Source organism: Phalacrocorax aristotelis, chromosome 8 (assembly GCF_949628215.1).
Source record: "Phalacrocorax aristotelis chromosome 8, bGulAri2.1, whole genome shotgun sequence".
Taxonomy (NCBI): Eukaryota; Metazoa; Chordata; class Aves; order Suliformes; family Phalacrocoracidae; genus Phalacrocorax; species Phalacrocorax aristotelis.
This window is the reverse complement of record NC_134283.1, coordinates 30,977,052-30,997,615: the sequence shown is the minus strand read 5'-3', so window position 1 is coordinate 30,997,615 and position 20,564 is coordinate 30,977,052. Positions and strand designations below refer to the sequence as shown.

Here is a 20,564-nt window from a genome sequence, read left to right as displayed (position 1 = left end):
AAGTACTACTGAGATTCTGGCTACTCAGCCAATACATTACTTAACTGGATTGTCAAGAGAAACCTTGACATTCTTAGAGAAAATTAGCCTGTTTTAATACTGGATATTTTTCCTATTAATATAAAAACGTGAAGAAGGAAGTAGCAAAAAAAAAAAAAAAAAAGATGACAAAAAAGGAAAGCAAAGCACATAATTACTTAAGCCATCTTCAATTATATTTGATCTCCCTGGAAAAGGAACCTAAACATATGTCTTGTATGCAGATTTAATGGTTACAAATGTATTTTAAAAAGAAAGAGCTCCCTTGCTGTGACTGTTTTTAAACGGTGTATTTCAGAAATACTGAAAAACTAGAAAAACCCTAGTCAGTTAGAAAGTCCTAGTAAAAACCACAAATTAAATGAATTTGGCAGTCCTGGACCATTTTCATAGTGATATTTTAACAGTGTCAACTCCCTGTGGATCAGAATACTAAGCATTTTATTGAAGAACTGAACTGTTTTTGTTTTCAGTACTTGCAAAATGAAGTACCTGAAAGCAGTTTTGCATGTATTATTTATTCATCATGATAGAAAAATAGCTTTAACCTAATAAATTATGTTTAAGAGAATTTAGAGCAAAAGTTTTGTTTATGATAAAGCAACAGATTTAGTCCTTTATCAGTAGCTTAAAGCACCAAGTTTTCTATATACAAATTAGACAGATGGTGCTTACAGTAGAATTTACTAAAGGTCTGTCACAACAAATGCAGCCAAGCTGCATATTTAATCACTGCAGAACCTTGTCTACCTGCAGCTGCCAACTGCTAATCCAATTTCCCTGATAAATGTGGCAAGAGACACGATCAGCAATAAAGAGCATCTAACTCCATTTTCCTGCAGGGCGTCTTTTGATGAACATTTAGGACGGAAGCACGGAGTGCACTGCGTGGCCCTGGCTTGTGGCAGCTGCATGCATTTTGAAGACACAGTTCTCAGGTTACTCACTTAATTCTGCCACTATCATTATGTTGCTATTGATCTCAGTAGCTCTTGTCTACACAGCATTACTCTAGATGAAGCTGAATCAGGCAGTTATCATGCATCAAACTTGCTCAAAAGCCTGGAGATTTCCCCTTAATTACTTGTGATTTTATTTGCAAATACCGTTAAAGTGTAATCAAGCAGTCACTTTCCAGGGTCGTTAAGAACTTGCTAGTTTAGGAATATATCACTGGCACTCCATTAAAATTTCTCTACTACGATGGTTACAAGCAGACCAGACAGGACAACAGCAAAATTATTTTAATAAACTGAATCCTCATGTGAGACAGATACAGTTTCCCACAGAAAGAGTAATGCCATGGAATGCCCGCTTTGTTCTAATTTTTACGATTTATAACTGGAAAAATGTAAGAAATGAAACCAATACAGATGAACTGTGGCTATTTAATGAAAAGTTATTAAAATTAAATACATAAAGCAATAACAAATAAGAAAACCAGAATTAAATAATTGTTGAAATAACCTTAAGTACTATTTTGTAAAAATACATTAGCTTAATTCAAGTGATTGCTGTGAACTGTGCATCTTCTGGTAATGTGAGATGTACTGCAGACCAATTCTTTACTCAATATTTCTAGCATATCTGTTTATTTTCTTATGAAATGAAGTGGATAAATATGGTGATGTAGTATTTAAGTTTCCATCATATTTTGAAATAGCAAATTAAAAATTACTGTTAGGGTTTCTTCAAAATTACCCTGTGTAGCTGAAATGAGCACCCCAGTGTGCGTTGCTAACTATTTATGCAGTGATGGTAGAAGGGGATCTCTTCAATGCAATAGTTCTCTAATATATTATCATTCCTGATGATGCAGCTTGTATCTAGCAAGCCTTTTTCTTCCCTAAAATATACTGTTGTTTTGACACAAACAGCTTGCTACACTTAAGGATTTTACTAATAAAACATAATGTTGTGTTAGATATTATGACTGTTGCCACAGCTGAACTGACTTGTCAAATCAATCCTAATATGGCTCCCACAGGCACATAAAAACCTTATTTAGCTATCAGTTATCCTAATCACTTTGTTCAGTTTAAGGGTGCAATACTTCAAGACCAGTTCCTATTTATACATATATGCCCAGCCATTTAATAAAGTCTTGATTTATATAATAAATTCTTGCTTGAAAAAATACTTTAAAGCAGCAGTGTTTTATCAAGTGTGTTAGAACATGTCTACTCATACCCCCAAATAAGTATGTTAATATATACAAACAGGATACTGGCATGGCAAAGGGGGATATTATATATGAAACAGATAAGCTATCACTGAAGACAAATTTGTCCCTTGGACTATAGATGGGGATCAACTGGGGTCACTTGATCTGCAAAGCACTGAAAAATCCCAAGGCCTTTATAAAATCTTTGTTCGAAGTTTATTTAGGACAGTCATTCGTAGTCTTTGTATTTGTACTGTCTACATTCCTAGTTATATACATATGCATAAAGGTATAAATATACATAGAAGTATACAGGTATATACATGCCAAGAGAGACAGAAGAGATGACAAGCTTGTTGCTAAATGCTTGCCCCACTATTAGTTTTTCCTATCAATAACTGCTTTCCCTAAAATTGAAATAAACCTACCTTTGCTTCTTCTTGTTCAAAACTACTGTTGAATATCTGCGTCACATTTTCAAAAGAAACTGTGAGGGGGAGCATGAAATTCTCAAACTCATCCTCATCTTCACCTACAGGAAAAGAAACCAAGACAAACAGCAAAAGCATCACATCATATTGACGCTGCTCTTTGGGAGGGTCAGTCTCTTAGGCTTTTATAGAAAAATCTCACTGACGTCATGGGAACTTTTATATGACCTACAGGAAGAAAAACCTGAGGTTTGATATATTTTTATTGAGCTATAAACAAAGACAACAGATTGTTGATTGCAAACAACTTGTATCCGAGACCGGCATGTCTTTGCATTTCACATCTTTCTGTTTTTCATATTTCTGTTAATCTGACAGCATTCGTTCAGTACTCTGGAAGAATATTCACATAAGAAAGTCAAGACTCAACAGTTAGAAAATGTTAAATTTAAAACTGCAACAACGAATTAGATATCACACAATTCCCATGTGTACTTGTAGTATGATGTTTAAAATCACAATCTTTTATGATCGTATGCTATTTTTTATACCTCTTACCTCTTTAGTATACAGAAGGAAGCTGCCATGGAAATAAATTTGAACTGTGTTTGGGGTTATTCATGTGACACAATTGCCTCCTTTGTTTCACAAGGTGTGAATTTAGGATAAACAAAACAACATGTTGTTGAGTAGGGGAAGAAGAGATTGTCTTGGTTAGACAGTTGAAAGATAACCTGGAAGTCTGGATTGGTTTTGTTTTGTCATGATGCTGAACAAGTAACTGTAAACAACAACTTCTTAGAAATTACAATTTGCATGAGGATTGGTACTCATGCTACTTATCTTTAGGCCCTTAATGAGGGCAGCTTGCCTCTCGCATGCAGATTTCCCTGGAGAGTAATTCAGAGTAGGAAGTTAATTTATGTTCTTTAAAGAGCTCTTTGCTATAGGGCTTCTCTCTCTTCATTGGCAAAGTCTGGCAAACTAAGTTGCAATTGAAGTGAGGAGGAGTCTGTTTGCACCGAACTGGTTGTGCAAAGTTAGCATAACCTTTACAGTTTAGGGTCTACACTTCACACACCCATCTCTAAAATGGGCCTAATTCCAGCCTCTTATCTCTAGGGATACTGTGAAGACCAAATCGCTCATCCCAGTACAGCAGTAAAAACGACAGACAAGGCCAAGAAAAAAGGCCTGGAAGAAAAAGTAGTCACAACAGAAAGCAAAAAGTGGACGAACACATAAATCCAGGCGACAACATGGGGTGGGGGGGAGGAAATCAAAATACTCCGTAGCTTCTCATTAAGCTAGGATGACGTATATTCTGAACTGAAAGAGGCAAATACCCTCTGAGACAAATAATTGTGATCCTGCAGTTAAAACTGCCTCATAACAACGTAAATATTTACAATGGAGAGGAAAGGAAAGTTGCACAGGCAATCCCAATTATGTTATTTCCTCATTTCTGAATACTCGGCTTTGTGACCTGAACTGCTTCCCTTTAATATAGGGCTTTCCTGCCCAGATTTGTTTTAAAAGCAAAGGAAATACTTCCAGTAACTTACTGCTACTGCACTGGTCAGACACAGTTACGGAGCCTTCAAATCGCAATCTATGCTTGAGTACTTTCTTAAAACTAGCAAAGTAACTGACCAAATGTGTGACTTGCATCCTGCACCTGCAGCAGAACGGAAGAGGGTGAGATACTTTGTGCTAGATTTCAAAGCAGCTGCTGGCAGCAATAACATCTGGTAGACTTGGTAAAATCTGATCTTGTCCATCTTTGCCAGTCTCTTCTGCCATCTTCTCTGTTCCTTTCAACGGGAGTCAGTCTTTTTATTTGTTGTTTCTGGACCCTTGTGTCCTCGTCCAATTACTCAGAGTAACCCCAGACTATTCATCCAGCTTTTTGTTTCTATCTCCTTCCTTTGCCAACTCCAGATCCTCAGGCAGTTCCAATACAGCATTAGTTTCTGTGCTCCCAATCTCTTTGCTCAACCAGCATCAGTTTCCTCCTACCCTCCTAGGAGCTAAGCTATTTCTATATGCATTGCATATCCCCATGCTTTTCTCCTTTTTAATTGCTTATCAGATTTTCCTCAGAGCAAAATATTAATAAATAAAGACCAATCATTTAGAAAGAGTCCCATGCTGGTATTGTCCCACACCAGCATACAGACTAACGGAAGTCATTTGGATACTGCTCTATGCAGGATCAGGGCTCAATTGCCATTTATAGAGTTCTCAAGAGAAACCTGAATTACCACATCGTAGCACAAGTAATACTCCCTCTCATCTAGAGTGCTGCATATCATTAGAAGACAATCTCCACAAAGATACTATGTACACATCCAAACTCAAGAAGAACCCTTCTTAAAGGTAGAATCTCAAGCATACTTTGTTGAAAAGTTGAGAAGACCAAAGAACTACCAGAATGTCCAATGTTGATTGGGACCAACACTTCAATGCCAAAACAGCTAGTTCTGGAAATGGGGTAGGGGAATCTCATGTACTATTTCTGTTTTAAATTTCAGCGTAGGCAGTCAAGAAAGAATACACAATTAGAGTCCTACATAGTATTGCCCTATTAATAAAATAATTTATAACTTTTAGAAAAGCAACACAAATTACTACCTATACTTTTGCATTCCTGTACATGCCACATTCACATCCCATGAATAGTACAATATTAATAAGGAAGAAACTATCCTGAACAAACCTACCATAGTAAATTGTTCATTTTCTATAATTCAAACTATGCATACACATCCTTATTATGTCCTTTGAAAGAAAAGAGATGCCTCACTTACTGTAGCTCTGTGTGTGGCTTACAGCAATAGTGTTCTAAACCTCCTTCACTTGGAGAGGTTTGGCACTGAGCATGACTGCATATACCTGTAAGTACAGGACCCTGACAAATCATGCTGAATAGCTCCTGAAGGCATTTTCTACAGCTTAGATCTACTCCTTTTGGTAGTGCAGAAGAAAAGTGATTAACATTTATGAATCCTAGTAAAACATTTATTTAAACGTAACTTTTACTGTTGTTCTTGTATTAGTTTTGGTTACTATATACTTCACATAAATATTTAGTTTACTTTAGAAATCCTGGACTAAAAATCTCTGACAATATATTGCAATTTCAAATGCCAAAAACATTATTAAAAACACAACCTGGGGAACATAAGGAATTCAAAATCTTATTAGATTCCTATCAAGTAATTCAACAGAAACCAAAGTGCATTTTGAAGCAAATACCAATTAATATATTACTGTCCTTTCCTACAATTACATTTTGTGAGTCACCCACAGCACATTGTTTAAAATGTAAATATTTTAAATTTACTGTACTCAACTTATCTCTAAAAATATTTCTACATCAATTACTTAAAACAACCCTGACCATTAAAATTCACCTTAGTTTTGTTTTCATGTACATTGTTTATCGCTCATATAAAAGGATTTTATATAAAGCTCTTAATTTAATTTGAAAAAAATCTCAGGGAGGACAACTGGTACAATGTTTTTTGTCTAAAAATGACAGTTTGCAGTTTGAAAATATCTTTTGATTCACAAGGTAAGAATCCTGCCATTTAATGCTTGCAGAAACACATAGAAAGGACAGTTTGTGTACACCTTACTTTTAAAATTTGTATTCTAAATGCAACTTATACCTGTTTGTGTCTCTAGATGTGCTTTTCTGTCAGTTCGAACCCAAACACATTTATTCCAGCAGGAACACAAAGGACAACATGCTTTTTCCAGATGTTCCTAATAATTTCAGATCTTGTAGAGATGTTGATCCAGAGGAATCACAACGACCTCTATCAGCTTGTAGCCAGTCATAAATCACGTGCCTGCATTTTATCTGACATATATTTACACAATCTCTACTTTGAGATGTAATTTTTAACACCTGTGATCTTGTTTTTACCAAATTTTTTTTTCCTCCCTGTAGGAAAAGTTACTGAAACTGCATGTGTAACCCATTTTACATTAGAAAATGTACCTATTGCTTATGTTATATGACACTGAGCCAGTACTGAATGCAGTTTAACTGCAAGTAAATGCAGGTCCAGCTCACAGTTGCCACTCTTTAAGAAAAAGCTGATAAATATGCTTCGGTCTTACCTCAGATTTAACTGTTTCACCACTGTTCAGCAGTAGACAGTACAGGCACCCATTATCAGCAAGAAGGGTAACAACCAGTGTTGGCTTATGACTGTCTGTGTCAATCTCTTCTGCACACATTGCCCAGTTAAGTCCTTGTATAAGGGTTGGAAATGAGTACACAAAAGACTTGCCTTATATTTTTGAAGGCCCTCAGCAGTGGCACCCCTTGGAACACCTACTGGCACCCATCCTCATGAAAGCAGTCTGTAAGGCTGATCCTCAGCAGACATAAGCCCACAACTCTGAATGGCTTCTGATCAGAACAGAGGCAATTTGAGACATGCTGCATTCTTCACCATCCGTTTCTTTAACGTATGATTTGTTGCCAGTGTTCATTTTGACAAGCCCAGCCTTTCCCATTTAGACAATGGGGAGCTAAACATGCAGACAGAGTTCTGCATTTTACTTCATTGGCCAAGAGCAGCGCCTGGATTCAAAGTGACCAAGTCCTTCATCACATCCAGCTATTAAAGCGTGCACTGGGTTTTACATGTGTCTAACCTCCCTAAAAGGACAACTCAACAGGTAAGCCAAAGTGCACGTTTAAGTACTTCTGGCTGAACTGTAGAAATCTTGTCAATGTTTTTTTTAAACTTGGATGGTCTTGTATATTGGGAACTTGCATGAAGAAGTGAAATTAAAAAACCAGTCCCTTCTACTAGAAGCTGGAAGGTTCTGGCATAATCACTATGTCACCTGAAAACTCCAAGTACTTACTCAAGCACTTAATGTTGTAAATCCTCATACTTTACAAAAAGTGCTTCTGTGAAAAAAATAACTTGCCTTGCATATTTCTCCAACAGAAGGCAACAAACAAATATAGTGTTATTGCTTAATGCCACAAATGTCAAAAGTTGATAGGCAGTGATTTAAATACCTACTGTAACATATTTATTGTACAATTAAACTGCTGTTTGATTGGTTTAATAACCTTAAGAGTTCATAGTATTACACAAGACAGCAAAGTGTCTCAGGGACACAGGAGGAGGTTCTTACCTAAATCTACCATGAGAAGACGAGTGAGAGCAGTGTAGAACACTGTCCGGCACCTAAGGTCGCTGAGGCTGTAATTATCACTGATGCCCAAGAATGGGAAGTGCTTACTCTGTTGAAACATAAGTGTATGAAAAGTTAAGTGCTCTACAAAATTTATTACACACACTGTTTTTGAATGTAATAAGAAACTTACTGTGTGATTCTGAAGCATAAATTTCACAGCCTCTATTTTCACAAGCTTTTTCAGGATACTATAAGTAGCAGGTATTAAGGAAAAATCAGCCTTGCAGCATTATGATTACATTATCAAGTTGTACAAACTTTCAGGAATTTTTAGTGAGAAAAAATAATCCTTACTGAAACCAAAACAAATGTACATTAAAAAATATCTGAATTTCATCTAGAAGTATGTGTCAAGGAGATATTCTTTAGAACATTGAAGACCATAATCTATTAATAATTAAAGCAATTTCTTTTCATGGCATATATTGTAGTCACAAAAGAAACAAATTAACTAAAGGACTTTTATAATTAAACAGAGAGTTTCTGATAATAAATGGTGCAGTTTTTCCCAGATAGACCCATGTTATCAGCATGTTTAAAAAAAAAAAAAAAGTGGTTTTGCAATGCCTGCGTTGAATGCAACTGGCACTTGGCAATGGGACTGGCAGCATCCCTAAGCAGCTCTGAAGTAATGGCCTCAAAATCACAGAGGTGATCTTCCAGACCTGTCAAAAATTACATTTAATTTGTTTCAGTTACAACAGGTAAAATGCAGCTCATGCATACTAAGCTATGTTAAACACTAACCAAAGTATCTTCAGATGTATAAGAACTGAATGGAAATTTCTTAAGAACATACAAAATCTCAGAGCCAGAGCAGAGTCCATAACAAGGTGGTACAGCTGGGAATTTTGGATATATCTATGGATACTTCCACAGGAATCACAGTTTCTTCAACTTTGTACAATATAAAGCCAATCTGACTATTCCTAAGCATGAACTGAAATCACCCACTCCGCAAACTGGCTAAATTCAAGCCAGTGACAGTTCAGACAGCAGGTAACTACAGTAGTACAGTGTCGGCCCCAGCCACCACACTCTGCTCTCAATGCAGCCCCCCAAGGTCTACTGGTCTGGTCTGCGCATTGGACTAGCAAAGCTACATGCCTGCTGGGCTGAAGCTCCTGGCCCTGGTCCAGCAGGATAAGCTTGAATCTGTTTGCACCAGCTTATATACAAAGGCTGCTGGGGAGATGCACATTAAATGACACAGAAGCAATGTATTTCCTGGACTGCATATATCTGATGGATCACCTATTCTAGCATGACTTACTAGGCAGTTACACCCGATGAAACGTAGTACTTTTCTTCAGGTTTCTTTTAAAAAGTACAAGAAATCGTAATAAATCAGAAGCTGTGTCTGCAAAATATACGTTACAGAAAGTTCAGATGGCTAAGACTTGTTTCATGACTTCAATCCTTTCCTAGCTGTGTGAATTACGAACATCTTTCATAGCATGAGGACACACTAACTCCCTGCCTCAGATGATTCAAACATTTGAGGTTGGGCAAAGGAGATAATACTGTGTATTGCAATAAGAGCCATGCTGACATCTTTGTGAGCTTTTGTACAGAGGTAACCGCTGCCAGGAGGGATGTTTGCAAACAAGGAGCGAGAGAATGGCCGAGGCAATGGCCTGGATTTTCTGACTCCTGCTTCTCCTTCAGTTGATACAAAAATTGCTGTATGACTCTCAGCAAGTCAGTTAAACTCCACTGTCTCAGTTCTGCATCTGTAAAATGGGGATATAAAAAACTTTGTGATATCCAAGTATACTAATACACTTTTTCAGGAATGCCACAGAAAAATTCAAAACCCAGAAACATTCATAAGCACTGAAGGCATCAAATGAATGAAATGACTTACGGGCTTGTACACTCTACAATGACTATTATAAAAACAGGACTCATTAGTTTACTGAACACTGTTGATCCCTGGCATTGATAAAGTTCTTTAAGAAATAAGCAGCATGACTGCATAATTTAGACAGTACAGTAGTGCCTACAGACATGCACAAACACAGATTTTACAAATACCCATAACACTTATTATTAACTTTTGGTTTTTTTTTTTTTTTTTTGAGTGCTTGCTTCACTCTGCCATTCCTGCACATAACTGATTGAAGAGTTCAGTTACTTTTATGGGAATAAACAATTTCCCTTTTCATATTAAATTCTTTATAAACAGCTATAAGTGTAAGAATAGGTTTTATAGCTGCTATTGGAAAATCTCCTAATCTAGTTTTAAGATGATGCTCCTTTGTCAATCTATAACATTTGACATAGCATTACCTGATTTTATATTGCAAAGCTTCATAGTTGGGTATTTTTTTCCTGTTACAAGGGAGAGCCTTTCATAACATTGTAAGGCTAACAAAGACATGGATAAAGAATTTCTGAGAGACTACTTTACCCCAAGTTATTGTATAAAATAACAATGAAACTGTAGTTATTTTGCTACAAAAATATACAGTGGAAAAGTTAATTATTAGAAAGAACTAAACATGCGTGAGGGAGCACTATGGCTTCAACGACATAAAGGAATGACTAACATATTCCATTATGTAAATGAATTCAAAGATATTTCACAACTGATCAGCTAGGAGGGACATAATGATTTATAATTCAAATAACTGAGCTTTGAAATCAAATTGGGCTACTATATTTCGAAATATGCAAACCTGGAATAATTGTGAAAGTAATGTAAACCATGACACCAGCTCCAATCATTTGTTGCCTTTGTTGTTAATATTGTCTTATATTTTTATTTCCCCTGTTATATAGTACAGTTGCTGGAATTACGGTTTGCTTTTAATTCTAGATTATGCTTTAGAAGACTATTATACATGTAAAAAAAGAAAAATACCAGTTTATAAGACTGTGTAGAAGCTGATTGACATACAGGAAAGTACTGAAATTAAATAAATTATTATTTTAACCTTTCAGGCTAGCCACAATTTAATCTATATCCAATACTGAAAATTGATCCACTGGATCCAGCTTCTTAACAATACACTCTTTCAAAGCAATATGTACTTAATGCCTTTTAAAAAAACCCTAATGTAATGTGAAAAGGCCAAAGTTTGCAATGCCAGGAAGTAGTTATAAACTACTTCATATGTTTGAAATAAAAAGTACTTCAGTATTATTATTAAAAAAAACTATTGGTAGAGTTTTTTATAGGAAAAAAATACATATCTTTAAAAGCCAAAATGACCAGTGAAATTGGGTTGTACATCATTTTCTGGGAAAAAGGAAAAACAGCCTCGACAGGTGTAATTTATCATTTTTCTGATTTAATACCAAAGAAATATATTAAAATAATAAAAAGAATCCTGAAATCCTCAAAATTTGTAGTGATAAATAGCCCTCCCTGTCTTTATTGCATTATGCCTACTAACAGAAATATTGCATGGTGGATTTTGCCAGACAAGGACGATTATTTTCCAATAAAAAGTTGCATATTAAATTCCAGCACAAAAGTGGGTGTCTAATACTTTTGAAATCTTTTACGGTTTGCCAGGGAACACAATTTTAAACTTAACTAATACAACATCATGGTGAGTGAACCAGCATTAAAGCTGTCTCTGTACAACCCCACCCCTTTAAGCAGAAAAGCTACTGTTATCAGAATTTTTGTTTTAAGTATTTCCATTGAAAAATAATTGAATAAATTTTTGTAATTTATTTTTTGGCTAATCTCTCTTTTTACTAGCCATTAAACATTTCACATTAATGTTTAAGATGTATATGTACGAAGGCAGTGCTGCTTTACATCCTTACTATGCACAGGGGTCTGAAACTGCTCTTGCAACAGTTAGCAAGTTTCTGCAAAGGAACTTCTTCAGGTGCACTTAGCTTATTAAATATCTACTTTTTCATCCTTTCTAGGTCCTGGTATTATTATATACATTTCATGTGCAGAAACTCATTTATTGCAAATATAATTTGAGTAATTACAAAACTAAAACTATCCAGACATTTCAGCTTGGAAAAGTATTATTTGCACCAATACTTTATACTGAGCTTCATTTCTGAGAGCTACTATGTGAAGACATGCCTTTGAAAACCTCCAGAAGACCATATGAAATGCTGGATGCTTGTTGACTTCAGCAGTAACATGAAAGTGATTATCTCAGCAAGTATACATACATAAATAAGCAAGCACTTTAAGTTAGGTGCACCATGTTAAATTTCTTGGTTATTTTGAAAGTGTTTTGAAGCCTACTGAGGCAATAAGTACATAGTATAAAAGAGGAGAGAGCTCATGAGTCTCTCCATAAATCTTATTAGTGAAATAAATGTCTCTTCTTCTGTTTTTGTCAAATTCCTTAGCAATGTTTCACTTTCAAGTCCTTTCCAGTCCTATTTCTGTGATGCCATGAGAACATAAACACATGCATATTTAAAATATCAAGTTAGCTGCTTAATGGTATTTCAAGTAAACATATAGAAGTACACATTGTATGATTTTCATTAAACTAAATTCACTTATGGAATGTGGAAACGCACACTCATCTTTCAACCCACGGAAATATATTAAAATTCTTCTTATATGATTAGAGTTCTATGCAGAAATAAAATTATACCAATTGTCATATTCCAGGTGCCTTCCCCTCTGCTTGTCTAACAATCTCCTCTAGAAAATTACTGAAAAGTTGTTTTTATTTTAAAATAGCAAAGGATTTCAGTATTGAATGTTTTCATGAACTCTGGTGGTTTATTATCTGTCGTATACCTTTACATATTGTGTCACATCAAAACCAGCTACTACTTTTTTTTGTATCTTGCTCAATTGACTGAAAATTCAAACAGCAGACATTCTTCTCCAACTTACAATAAGTAACTGAGTATTAGAACAAGATATGAAAGGTTTGCAACAGATAGCAAGTTAGCATCCATCATTTGGGTAAGAATTTCACAAAAATACTTGAACCTAGACAAAAATCCACATGCAAAGCCATGGCTGTTTTACCAGCAGTGAAGGCGACACTGACACAGTGAGGAACTTAGAATCAGGCAACAATAAAGCATGTGAAGAGGCTTGTGTTTAAAATCTAGTACATGCTTTGTATGTTAGTTGACTTATCCTCAAAGTAGAACAGTTCTGTTCTCAACTGCTAACAGAATCAATCCTGTTCTCAATATTGTTGAACCCATCAGTTGTATTGACTTCAAGATTAGGAATGGGATAGATGACCCTAAGCAACTAGCTATATGATTTCTCTTTTGTTGATAAGAAGTAGGTGGAAATGAGCACACCTTTTAAAAACCATGCACAGAAAAAGATGAACCAAGATGAATATTAATAACCTAACTGGTTTAAAAATTTGCCATACAAAACAACACAAGCCTTATATTAATTTTTACCTTATTATTTTCCAACAATATGTTATGCCCTATACAATAAAAAGGATATCCAACAGAAAGGTCATTTAGAAACTGAAGAGTTCTTGAAATCACAGGCTCACATCTTCCCCGGTATTTAAGATTTGTAACACTAGAATAAACAAAACAAAAGTGAGATAACACATTTTCCTCCTTTTGAGAAGTGCACTACAAAACCTCATAGTAGTAGCACATTATCCTACATATGTATTTCTGTGATACATCTTAGGATTTTCTATTTGAGATAGAAACTGCTTTGAAAATATGCCATCTCTTTTTCCTGAACAAGGGATTCAAATGTTTTTGTAATACTGTAACAAATACATTCATTTTAAAAAAATCCATCCTCTGTGATAATGAAATAAATTATCTGAAGCTTACCCCTACTTATATCTATCTTACTTTTCAACACAATATCTGGCCACTTCACTTCTGTAGTATTTATCTGCCCAATTCTTCACAAGGTAAAAACAAATTGCTGTAAATTCTTCAGAAAAATTTCCATAGGAGAAATGAGGCACAGGAAAACTAAGGGCCAATTCATAGAGCTACTGACATACCCAACTCCCAGTGAAAGTCTACCTTTTAGTTCCTTGTACTAACCCCTATTTTTACTGTTCCCTACACCTAACACTTAACTAAAGCCAAAATACACATGGGATACTGCATTTCCCTAATTGGAACCCCTCTCAGACGCAGGCGTTTAGGAAGCATACTCTGATTAATGAACCAGTGCATACATTATGATATAGAATAATACCAGACCTATTATGAATCCTCTGGGAACACCACATAAAACAACTTACCATTTTTGACAGCAAACTCTTACAGTTAACCTTCCAGTGAAATCATGCAGCTAATGCCAGGCAATGATGACTTGCTCTACTACCTTCCAATAGGTTAAGCATGACACATGGAGCACAGAGGACCCTCTACAGCTTCTTCTGTACTGTGTGCAGGTCAGTGCAAAGACACCTAAGTGATTTGGGATGGAATCTGTTGTGTTCACCTACTAGATTTATTATGAAGTGAAGAGGTGGCATTAACCTTCAGAAGAAAGGGGTAAATTGAAGCTAGTAAAGTGGAGGAATGTAATTTTTTTTCAAGTGATGACTGGTTACAATAATAAGCTAAGAGTCACTGATCTTGCAGTCTGTCATTGCCTAGCTTTCTGGAATGTCATGTAGGCCAGTGTCAACAACCTTACTGAAGTCCAAATGCCTGATACTTAGTGCTTCTGTTATAAACTCCAGGCAGTGAGTCCAAGAAGAAATTACTCGCCCCTCCCCCAAGTATCCCAAATTCATTTATCACGTAATTACACAGTGACCACTGGTAACTTTGTCTCGTACTCCTTTGAGAATCCAAGTTGGGCTGGTGAGCCTATAACAAGTTCCTCCCTCTTAGTTTCCTTCTTTGAAGGCAAGTGCCTTTTTTGTGCCCTACTCTTCTAGGACATCCACCATCACCCTCAATTGCTCAAAAACCCAAAAGAAAGTTGAATGCACCCTTCCTCCTGACAGGGAGATAATGCTGCATGACAGATTCACAGCAGAATTTCTGGTATTGGGTTCATCTGGAGAGATAAGAACAGGTCATCACAGCCTTTTGAGACATAGCCCATTCAAAGAAAAAAGGCAGCATGACTTCCTGGCTCAGAAGCCCTGCACCTATTCCTGATCATGATATCAAATTGCTAGGGTGTATCTCAAACTGCCAGGTGATCAAGAATAAGTAATTTCAGATTTATATGCCTCAGTTTCCTTATCTGTAGAATATTCATTATGATTCTGACTTTAAGCTGTCAGATCTATTGATGAAAGACCACAGCCTAAGCGGTATAATCAGTACCAGGTATTTATACCGTGAAGCAATAGGATTTCAATTTTGGGAACACAGAACTTGAAGAAAAGATGTTAAATGCCTTAAAATCAGCACTGATTATTGCTTTTACATGTTCACAGGCTAGGGAATATACTACACCACATAAACTAAATCTCTTTTTCAGGAAGTTATAAACTCAAGAATGCAGTTTAAAGCATCTAACTGTTTAGTATTACTTGCTCAGGAAAAGGCAAATAACAATGCAATTACCAAAGCAGTATTCCTCAATTTAGATTTACAAACAAACATTGATTTACTTTATAAAATCTCTGTGAAGAGCTACAGAGGTTCAGATTGCCTTAAAGAAATAGCCCATTCTAGCAAGTCCATAATTCACAGTTTATCCCTACTATGGGGAGCTCTGGAGATGTTTATAGTTGCACTAAATCCTTAACAAGTATATACCATACAAAGCAATAAAAATGAATTTGGACTATCCAGATTTGACATGAATATCAAAATCATAAAAATGTTATTTTGCAAAATCTTTGTCCTTCAGTAGCCAGATGTAAGACATTTAAAGAAAAACAAGAAGTCAGAGTGACAGCTTGAAGGGAAAATTAAAACTGCATAAGGAAGGCTCTCCATCCAACATTCAGCATACTTCTGTATACATCTATTATTTCAGTTCATGGCTGTATATGGATGCTGAAAGATGGAGTAATAATATAAAAGCTAGAAAGTACTTGTGAGTGAACAGAGGCTGGAAAATTTCAATTATAATTGTAGCAATTCCCATTTCTGTTTCTGCCTTATCAATATCAGGCAAGATGAAAGACACATAAAATGTAATATTTTAAGAAACATCTACAAAACATTATAAGTATCTGAGAAAGTTTGTAAAGATCTAGAGAGGGACCTCATAATATAAAAAGCAGTTTTCCACTATGTAAGGAAGAGAAGCCAAGGAATGAAAGAGGAGAAAAATTTACAGCTCTTTGAGAAATCACAGCAAGACAGCACTTAAATCCAAGTGTTAGTGTCCTTGCCTCTTTCTCTCTCTCAAGTAGCTTATTGATTTAAAACATGAACTAAATGAAACAGACTCAAAGGAACCAATCATAAAGTTTCAGATGAGTCATGGAAAATAAGAGCTTCGTCATAAGCTACACCAATGCCAAATTCACCAAAACATCTATGGTAGATGAGCACTGAACACATTTTAAAGGCAAGTGCAAAAAAAATGGAAATAAAAAATGACGCAATGTTTCCAATTTTGGTAACAATACGGGTATCAAAATACTGAACACACACCCCCCAAAAAAACCCAAAAAGAGCAACAGTAACACTGATCCATGCTGAAAAGCTATGAGAATATAAAAAGATTAAATGAAACAGTATTAAGAATCCAGTACACTTTCAAATATTGGCTTTTAGTTTGGCTCTAGTAAGAGTTTGCCTTCTTGCCTGGCAGAGAAGGACCTGGGGGTGCTGGCTGACAGCTGGATGAACATGAGCCAGCAGTGTGCCCAGGTGGCCAAGAAGGCCAACAGCATCCTGGCTTGTATCAGGAATAGTTTGGCCAACAGGAGTAGGGAAATGATCGTGGCCCTGTACTCGCCACTGGTGAGGCTGCACCTTCATTACTGTGTTCAGTTTTGGGGCCCTCACTATAAGAGGGACATTGAGGTGCTGCAGCGTGTCCAGAGAAAGGCAACAAAGCTGGTGAAGGGTTTGGAGAACAAGTCTTATGAGGAGAGGTTGAGGGAACTGGGATCGTTTAGTCTGGAGAAGAAGAGGCTGAGGGGAGACCTTATTGCTCTCTACAACTACCTGAAAGGAGGTTGTGGTGAGGTGGGTGTTGGTTTCTTCTCCCAAGTTATTAGTGATAGAATGAGAGGAAATGGCTTCAAGCTGTGTCAGGGGAGATTTATGTTGGATATTAGGAAGAATTTCTTCACTGAAAGAGTGGTCAGGCATTGGAACAGGCTGCCCAGGGAGGTGGTAGAGTCACCATCCCTAGAGGTGTTAAAAAAAATGTGTAGATATGGTGATTCAGGGCATGGTTTCGGAGACATGGTGGTGTTGGGTTGACAGTTGGACTTGATGATCCTAGAGGTCTTTTCCAACCTTAATGATTCTATGATTCTAAGAAGAAAAGAATAAAACCTTAGCTTCTAAAAGCTGCAACAAGAAAGCTTGCCAGCTTTCCAACCTCTGAACCATCTAGCTTGCTATGAGACTGTCTGTCACCATGACTGCTTACTAATGCAGTTCCATCAGCACAGCAAATATCCCTTCCCTTAATACAGTGACTTAGAAGTATTATTTTCAGAGGCTTTTATTTTTAACCTGAAAGCTAGAAGGGGAAGGTATATGATTATATACTCCAATTATATTACAATGATTAGAAGATACTCCAATCTACACCTCTCTGGGAGAAGGGTTAACACATCAACAGAAGAATCAAAATTCTCTGCATATATCAAGTTGTGATGATATTTGGGCAGGGAAAGAATCAAGGCAAAGATATCAATTTCCAGCCTCTTAAATCCATTTCATGACTTCCCCCCCCAAAAAAAACCCCCATTCTACTGTCCTTAATTTCCTGTCCTGTCCTCAGTTTAAAATTTGGAGAAAGAAAGACCTTTTCAGACACATGGACTGTATCATGCTGCTCTTAGAAGTTTCATGTGGTGCACAGCACAGGACAGCTCTTCATACAGGATGTAGCAGTTCTTATGGCAGTGGTGGATGGGAAGTGATACTGGTGGAACATAGGAGTGGAATGCCCAGCTTAGAAGAGAGAACTGAAAAACATGCGGTGCAATTTAAAAAAGAAGATTTCAGAGGAGGAAGCAGAATCAGGGATGCAAAGTAGAAAAGCAAAAAGAAAGCGTAGTCAGCACAGAAAAGGGAGTGCTGAAGAATGAGTAAATACTGTACAAAGAGAGAAAATCCATTTGGTCACAGGGATGGTGAGTACCTTCTCCGTTTACCATTGCATGCCAAGGTGCTCAAATATTGCTTACAGGTCATTTGTAAGTGCCCAAAGAATTCATCCATCCTCCTTCCAGGAAGCCTTGAACCTCTTCTCTGAAATGTAATGGGCAGGTACATTATCACAATAAAGCTGAGGAATCCCAGGAATGCCATACTACCTGTACATACGTAGGTTATTGTACCTCACATGTACAGAAGATTTGGTAATACGACAAAGAAGCAGCTGCAAAAGTTAAGTTGCTACCAGCCAGAAGAGATGACAACTGCTGCAAATCAGCAAGTTTGGGTGTGGTGGTTTGTTTGGTTGTAAACCATGTAAATTTAGGAATAGTCTTGGTCTCAAGTAAAGAATATTGCAAATATACTTGCATTATAGAAATCATGAAGTTAAACAACCCATACATTTTAAACAAAACTTTCAGAGTTGCTTAAGGTGTCTGCTATCCAATTTCCATTAAAGTGCAAGAAAAATGTACATCCGAAACCCCTAAAGAGACTTTGAAAATCTCTTCCTTAAGTGGTACTTAATTTTCAGTAATAACAAAGATACCAATTTGTTGGGAAAAAAAAGCTCTGTATAGACATGTTTTAATTCTTTCTTGTAGATTATCAGAATTTACAATGAAAGCTCTCTGTGGCTCAATGACAGTGATTGGATATATACTTTTCATTAGAGCTGGACAAAGGTGAATAGTTAAAAAATGCACACTATGTCGTGAATAAAAGTGCCAGGTTTTAGTTTGCTATGATTCATGGAGTCATACCAGAACAACTGTTCAGAAAAATATTCAGAGATCCAGATTTTTATATTTATGTATTACTTTAACTCTGTCACATGGAAAACATCTCTCTATATATGCATGTATATGTGCATCCACCATAGTGAAATAATTACAGCGGGGGGGGGGGGGGGAAGACCAAAAAAATCAAACAGCAATGTTTGAATATGCATCTTTCATTCATGTTTCAATTATTTTATCATGACCAAAATACTAAATATTTGGGCAAATATTTTGTGAATCTACCTCATGATAAACCACTTCCACATGAATTTGATAGTAATTGAAAGGAACAGAAGAGGCTCATAGAATGTGAAGAAAAGGAAAGTTGTTTGCAGCCAAAATAAATAAAAGACCCTTTTGGCCAAATGCCCAGGACAGGCTCAAGGAGCAGATGGGACTAAAACTACTCCAGTCTAGATGTTTTCTTGCCTCCTACATATACAGGGAAGGACCAAGGCAGGAAGGTAGCTACTGCTAAAAGGGATGACCAGTGGAAGCAGAGGACTACTATTGGTTTTGGGTACAGTGCCTCATTCTTTGCTTGAAGAGTCCTGGCCTTGATCCACTTACCAGTAGGACAATAGGCATAAGAACATGTGACAGGGCTGTTTTGGGAGGAAGTAGGAACAACAAAGGTAGAGAACTCCGGAGAGACGGAGGAATAGTCTGTGCCTTTGAAAACCAATACCTCAAGGCAACAGGCTAAGAAGAAGAAAGTCTAAGGAGACAGGCTGGGACCTTAAGTCATAATCCTCCAGAATCTTGTCATCCCCTGCAACCACAGTAGCTCCTTCAAAATCCCATTGCTCCCTCTTGTCTGTCATCACAATCATGTAACTCCTCCCAGCTTACCCCTCCCTTGAACCTACTCTACTGTTGCTATGATGCTGAACAGGACTGAGAGGATTTAAGATGCCTTGCATATTACAAAAAATTAATATGAGATTAGGTATTTTTCAGTTCGCCTTTCCCCTTCCACACATACACACCCTATAAGGTGATGGTCAAAGCAAGCAAAGACAGTGGGTGCTAAAAGAACTATCCTATAAAATTTCTGGTAAGACTGTGATGAAAACACAGCCATTAATGGATGTTCTGACTACATAAAACTCCATCCCTTCAGAAATGATTTAACAGGAATTCAGTAAAAGGCACATTCATTAGCTTCCAATGAAAAGGTGATAAAAGGTCTAGGATCTGATGTGACAGTAGTACTTTAAACCACAGTCAGAAGGTCTAAAGGACACCTATTACATTGACAATCTCAAAACATTTCTGTACTTTGAAGAATATCTATTTCATACAGCCCTTAATCCATAAAGTGAACAGTGACTACTGCAGCTACTAGCAGCTATGACATGGGTATTTCAGATTGTTTTCTGTCAATGAAAGAACTCAGTGAGTTTCTCACCAACCCTCTACTGCAAAGCTGCTACTAATGAATTCAAAAGAACAGATTAAAGCCACATACATGAAAGTGAACTGCTGAAAACAGAGATCTAGAAAAGCACAGCTCAATAGAAAATGTGTTCAAAATCTCAAGAAATCAAAGAAAAATGCCATTTATCCATCTAAACATTACTGCACTCACATCGGACTTCAGGAAACTAGAACACCCTGTGTCAACCAGTAAGTTATCACAAAAAGAGGTTAAGTCTCCAACAGCAGAACAGAAGACTAATTAATCACAGAATCATAGAA

At 36.6% G+C, this 20,564-nt stretch overlaps 1 protein-coding gene across 5 annotated transcripts in view; it reads right to left on the bottom strand.

Annotated features, from left to right (window-relative positions):
* Positions 1-20,564, bottom strand: part of RANBP17 (RAN binding protein 17) — a 163,038-nt gene that overhangs the window by 54,968 nt on the left and 87,506 nt on the right. For all 5 annotated transcript variants that reach the window (XM_075102211.1, XM_075102208.1, XM_075102212.1 and 2 more), the window contains 4 exons: positions 13,286-13,366; positions 7,997-8,060; positions 7,804-7,912; positions 2,632-2,735 (listed from right to left, as the gene is read on the bottom strand). In XM_075102211.1, coding sequence (XP_074958312.1) covers positions 2,632-2,735; positions 7,804-7,912; positions 7,997-8,060; positions 13,286-13,366 — 358 coding nt within the window. The remainder of the gene's footprint in view (positions 1-2,631; positions 2,736-7,803; positions 7,913-7,996; positions 8,061-13,285; positions 13,367-20,564) is intronic.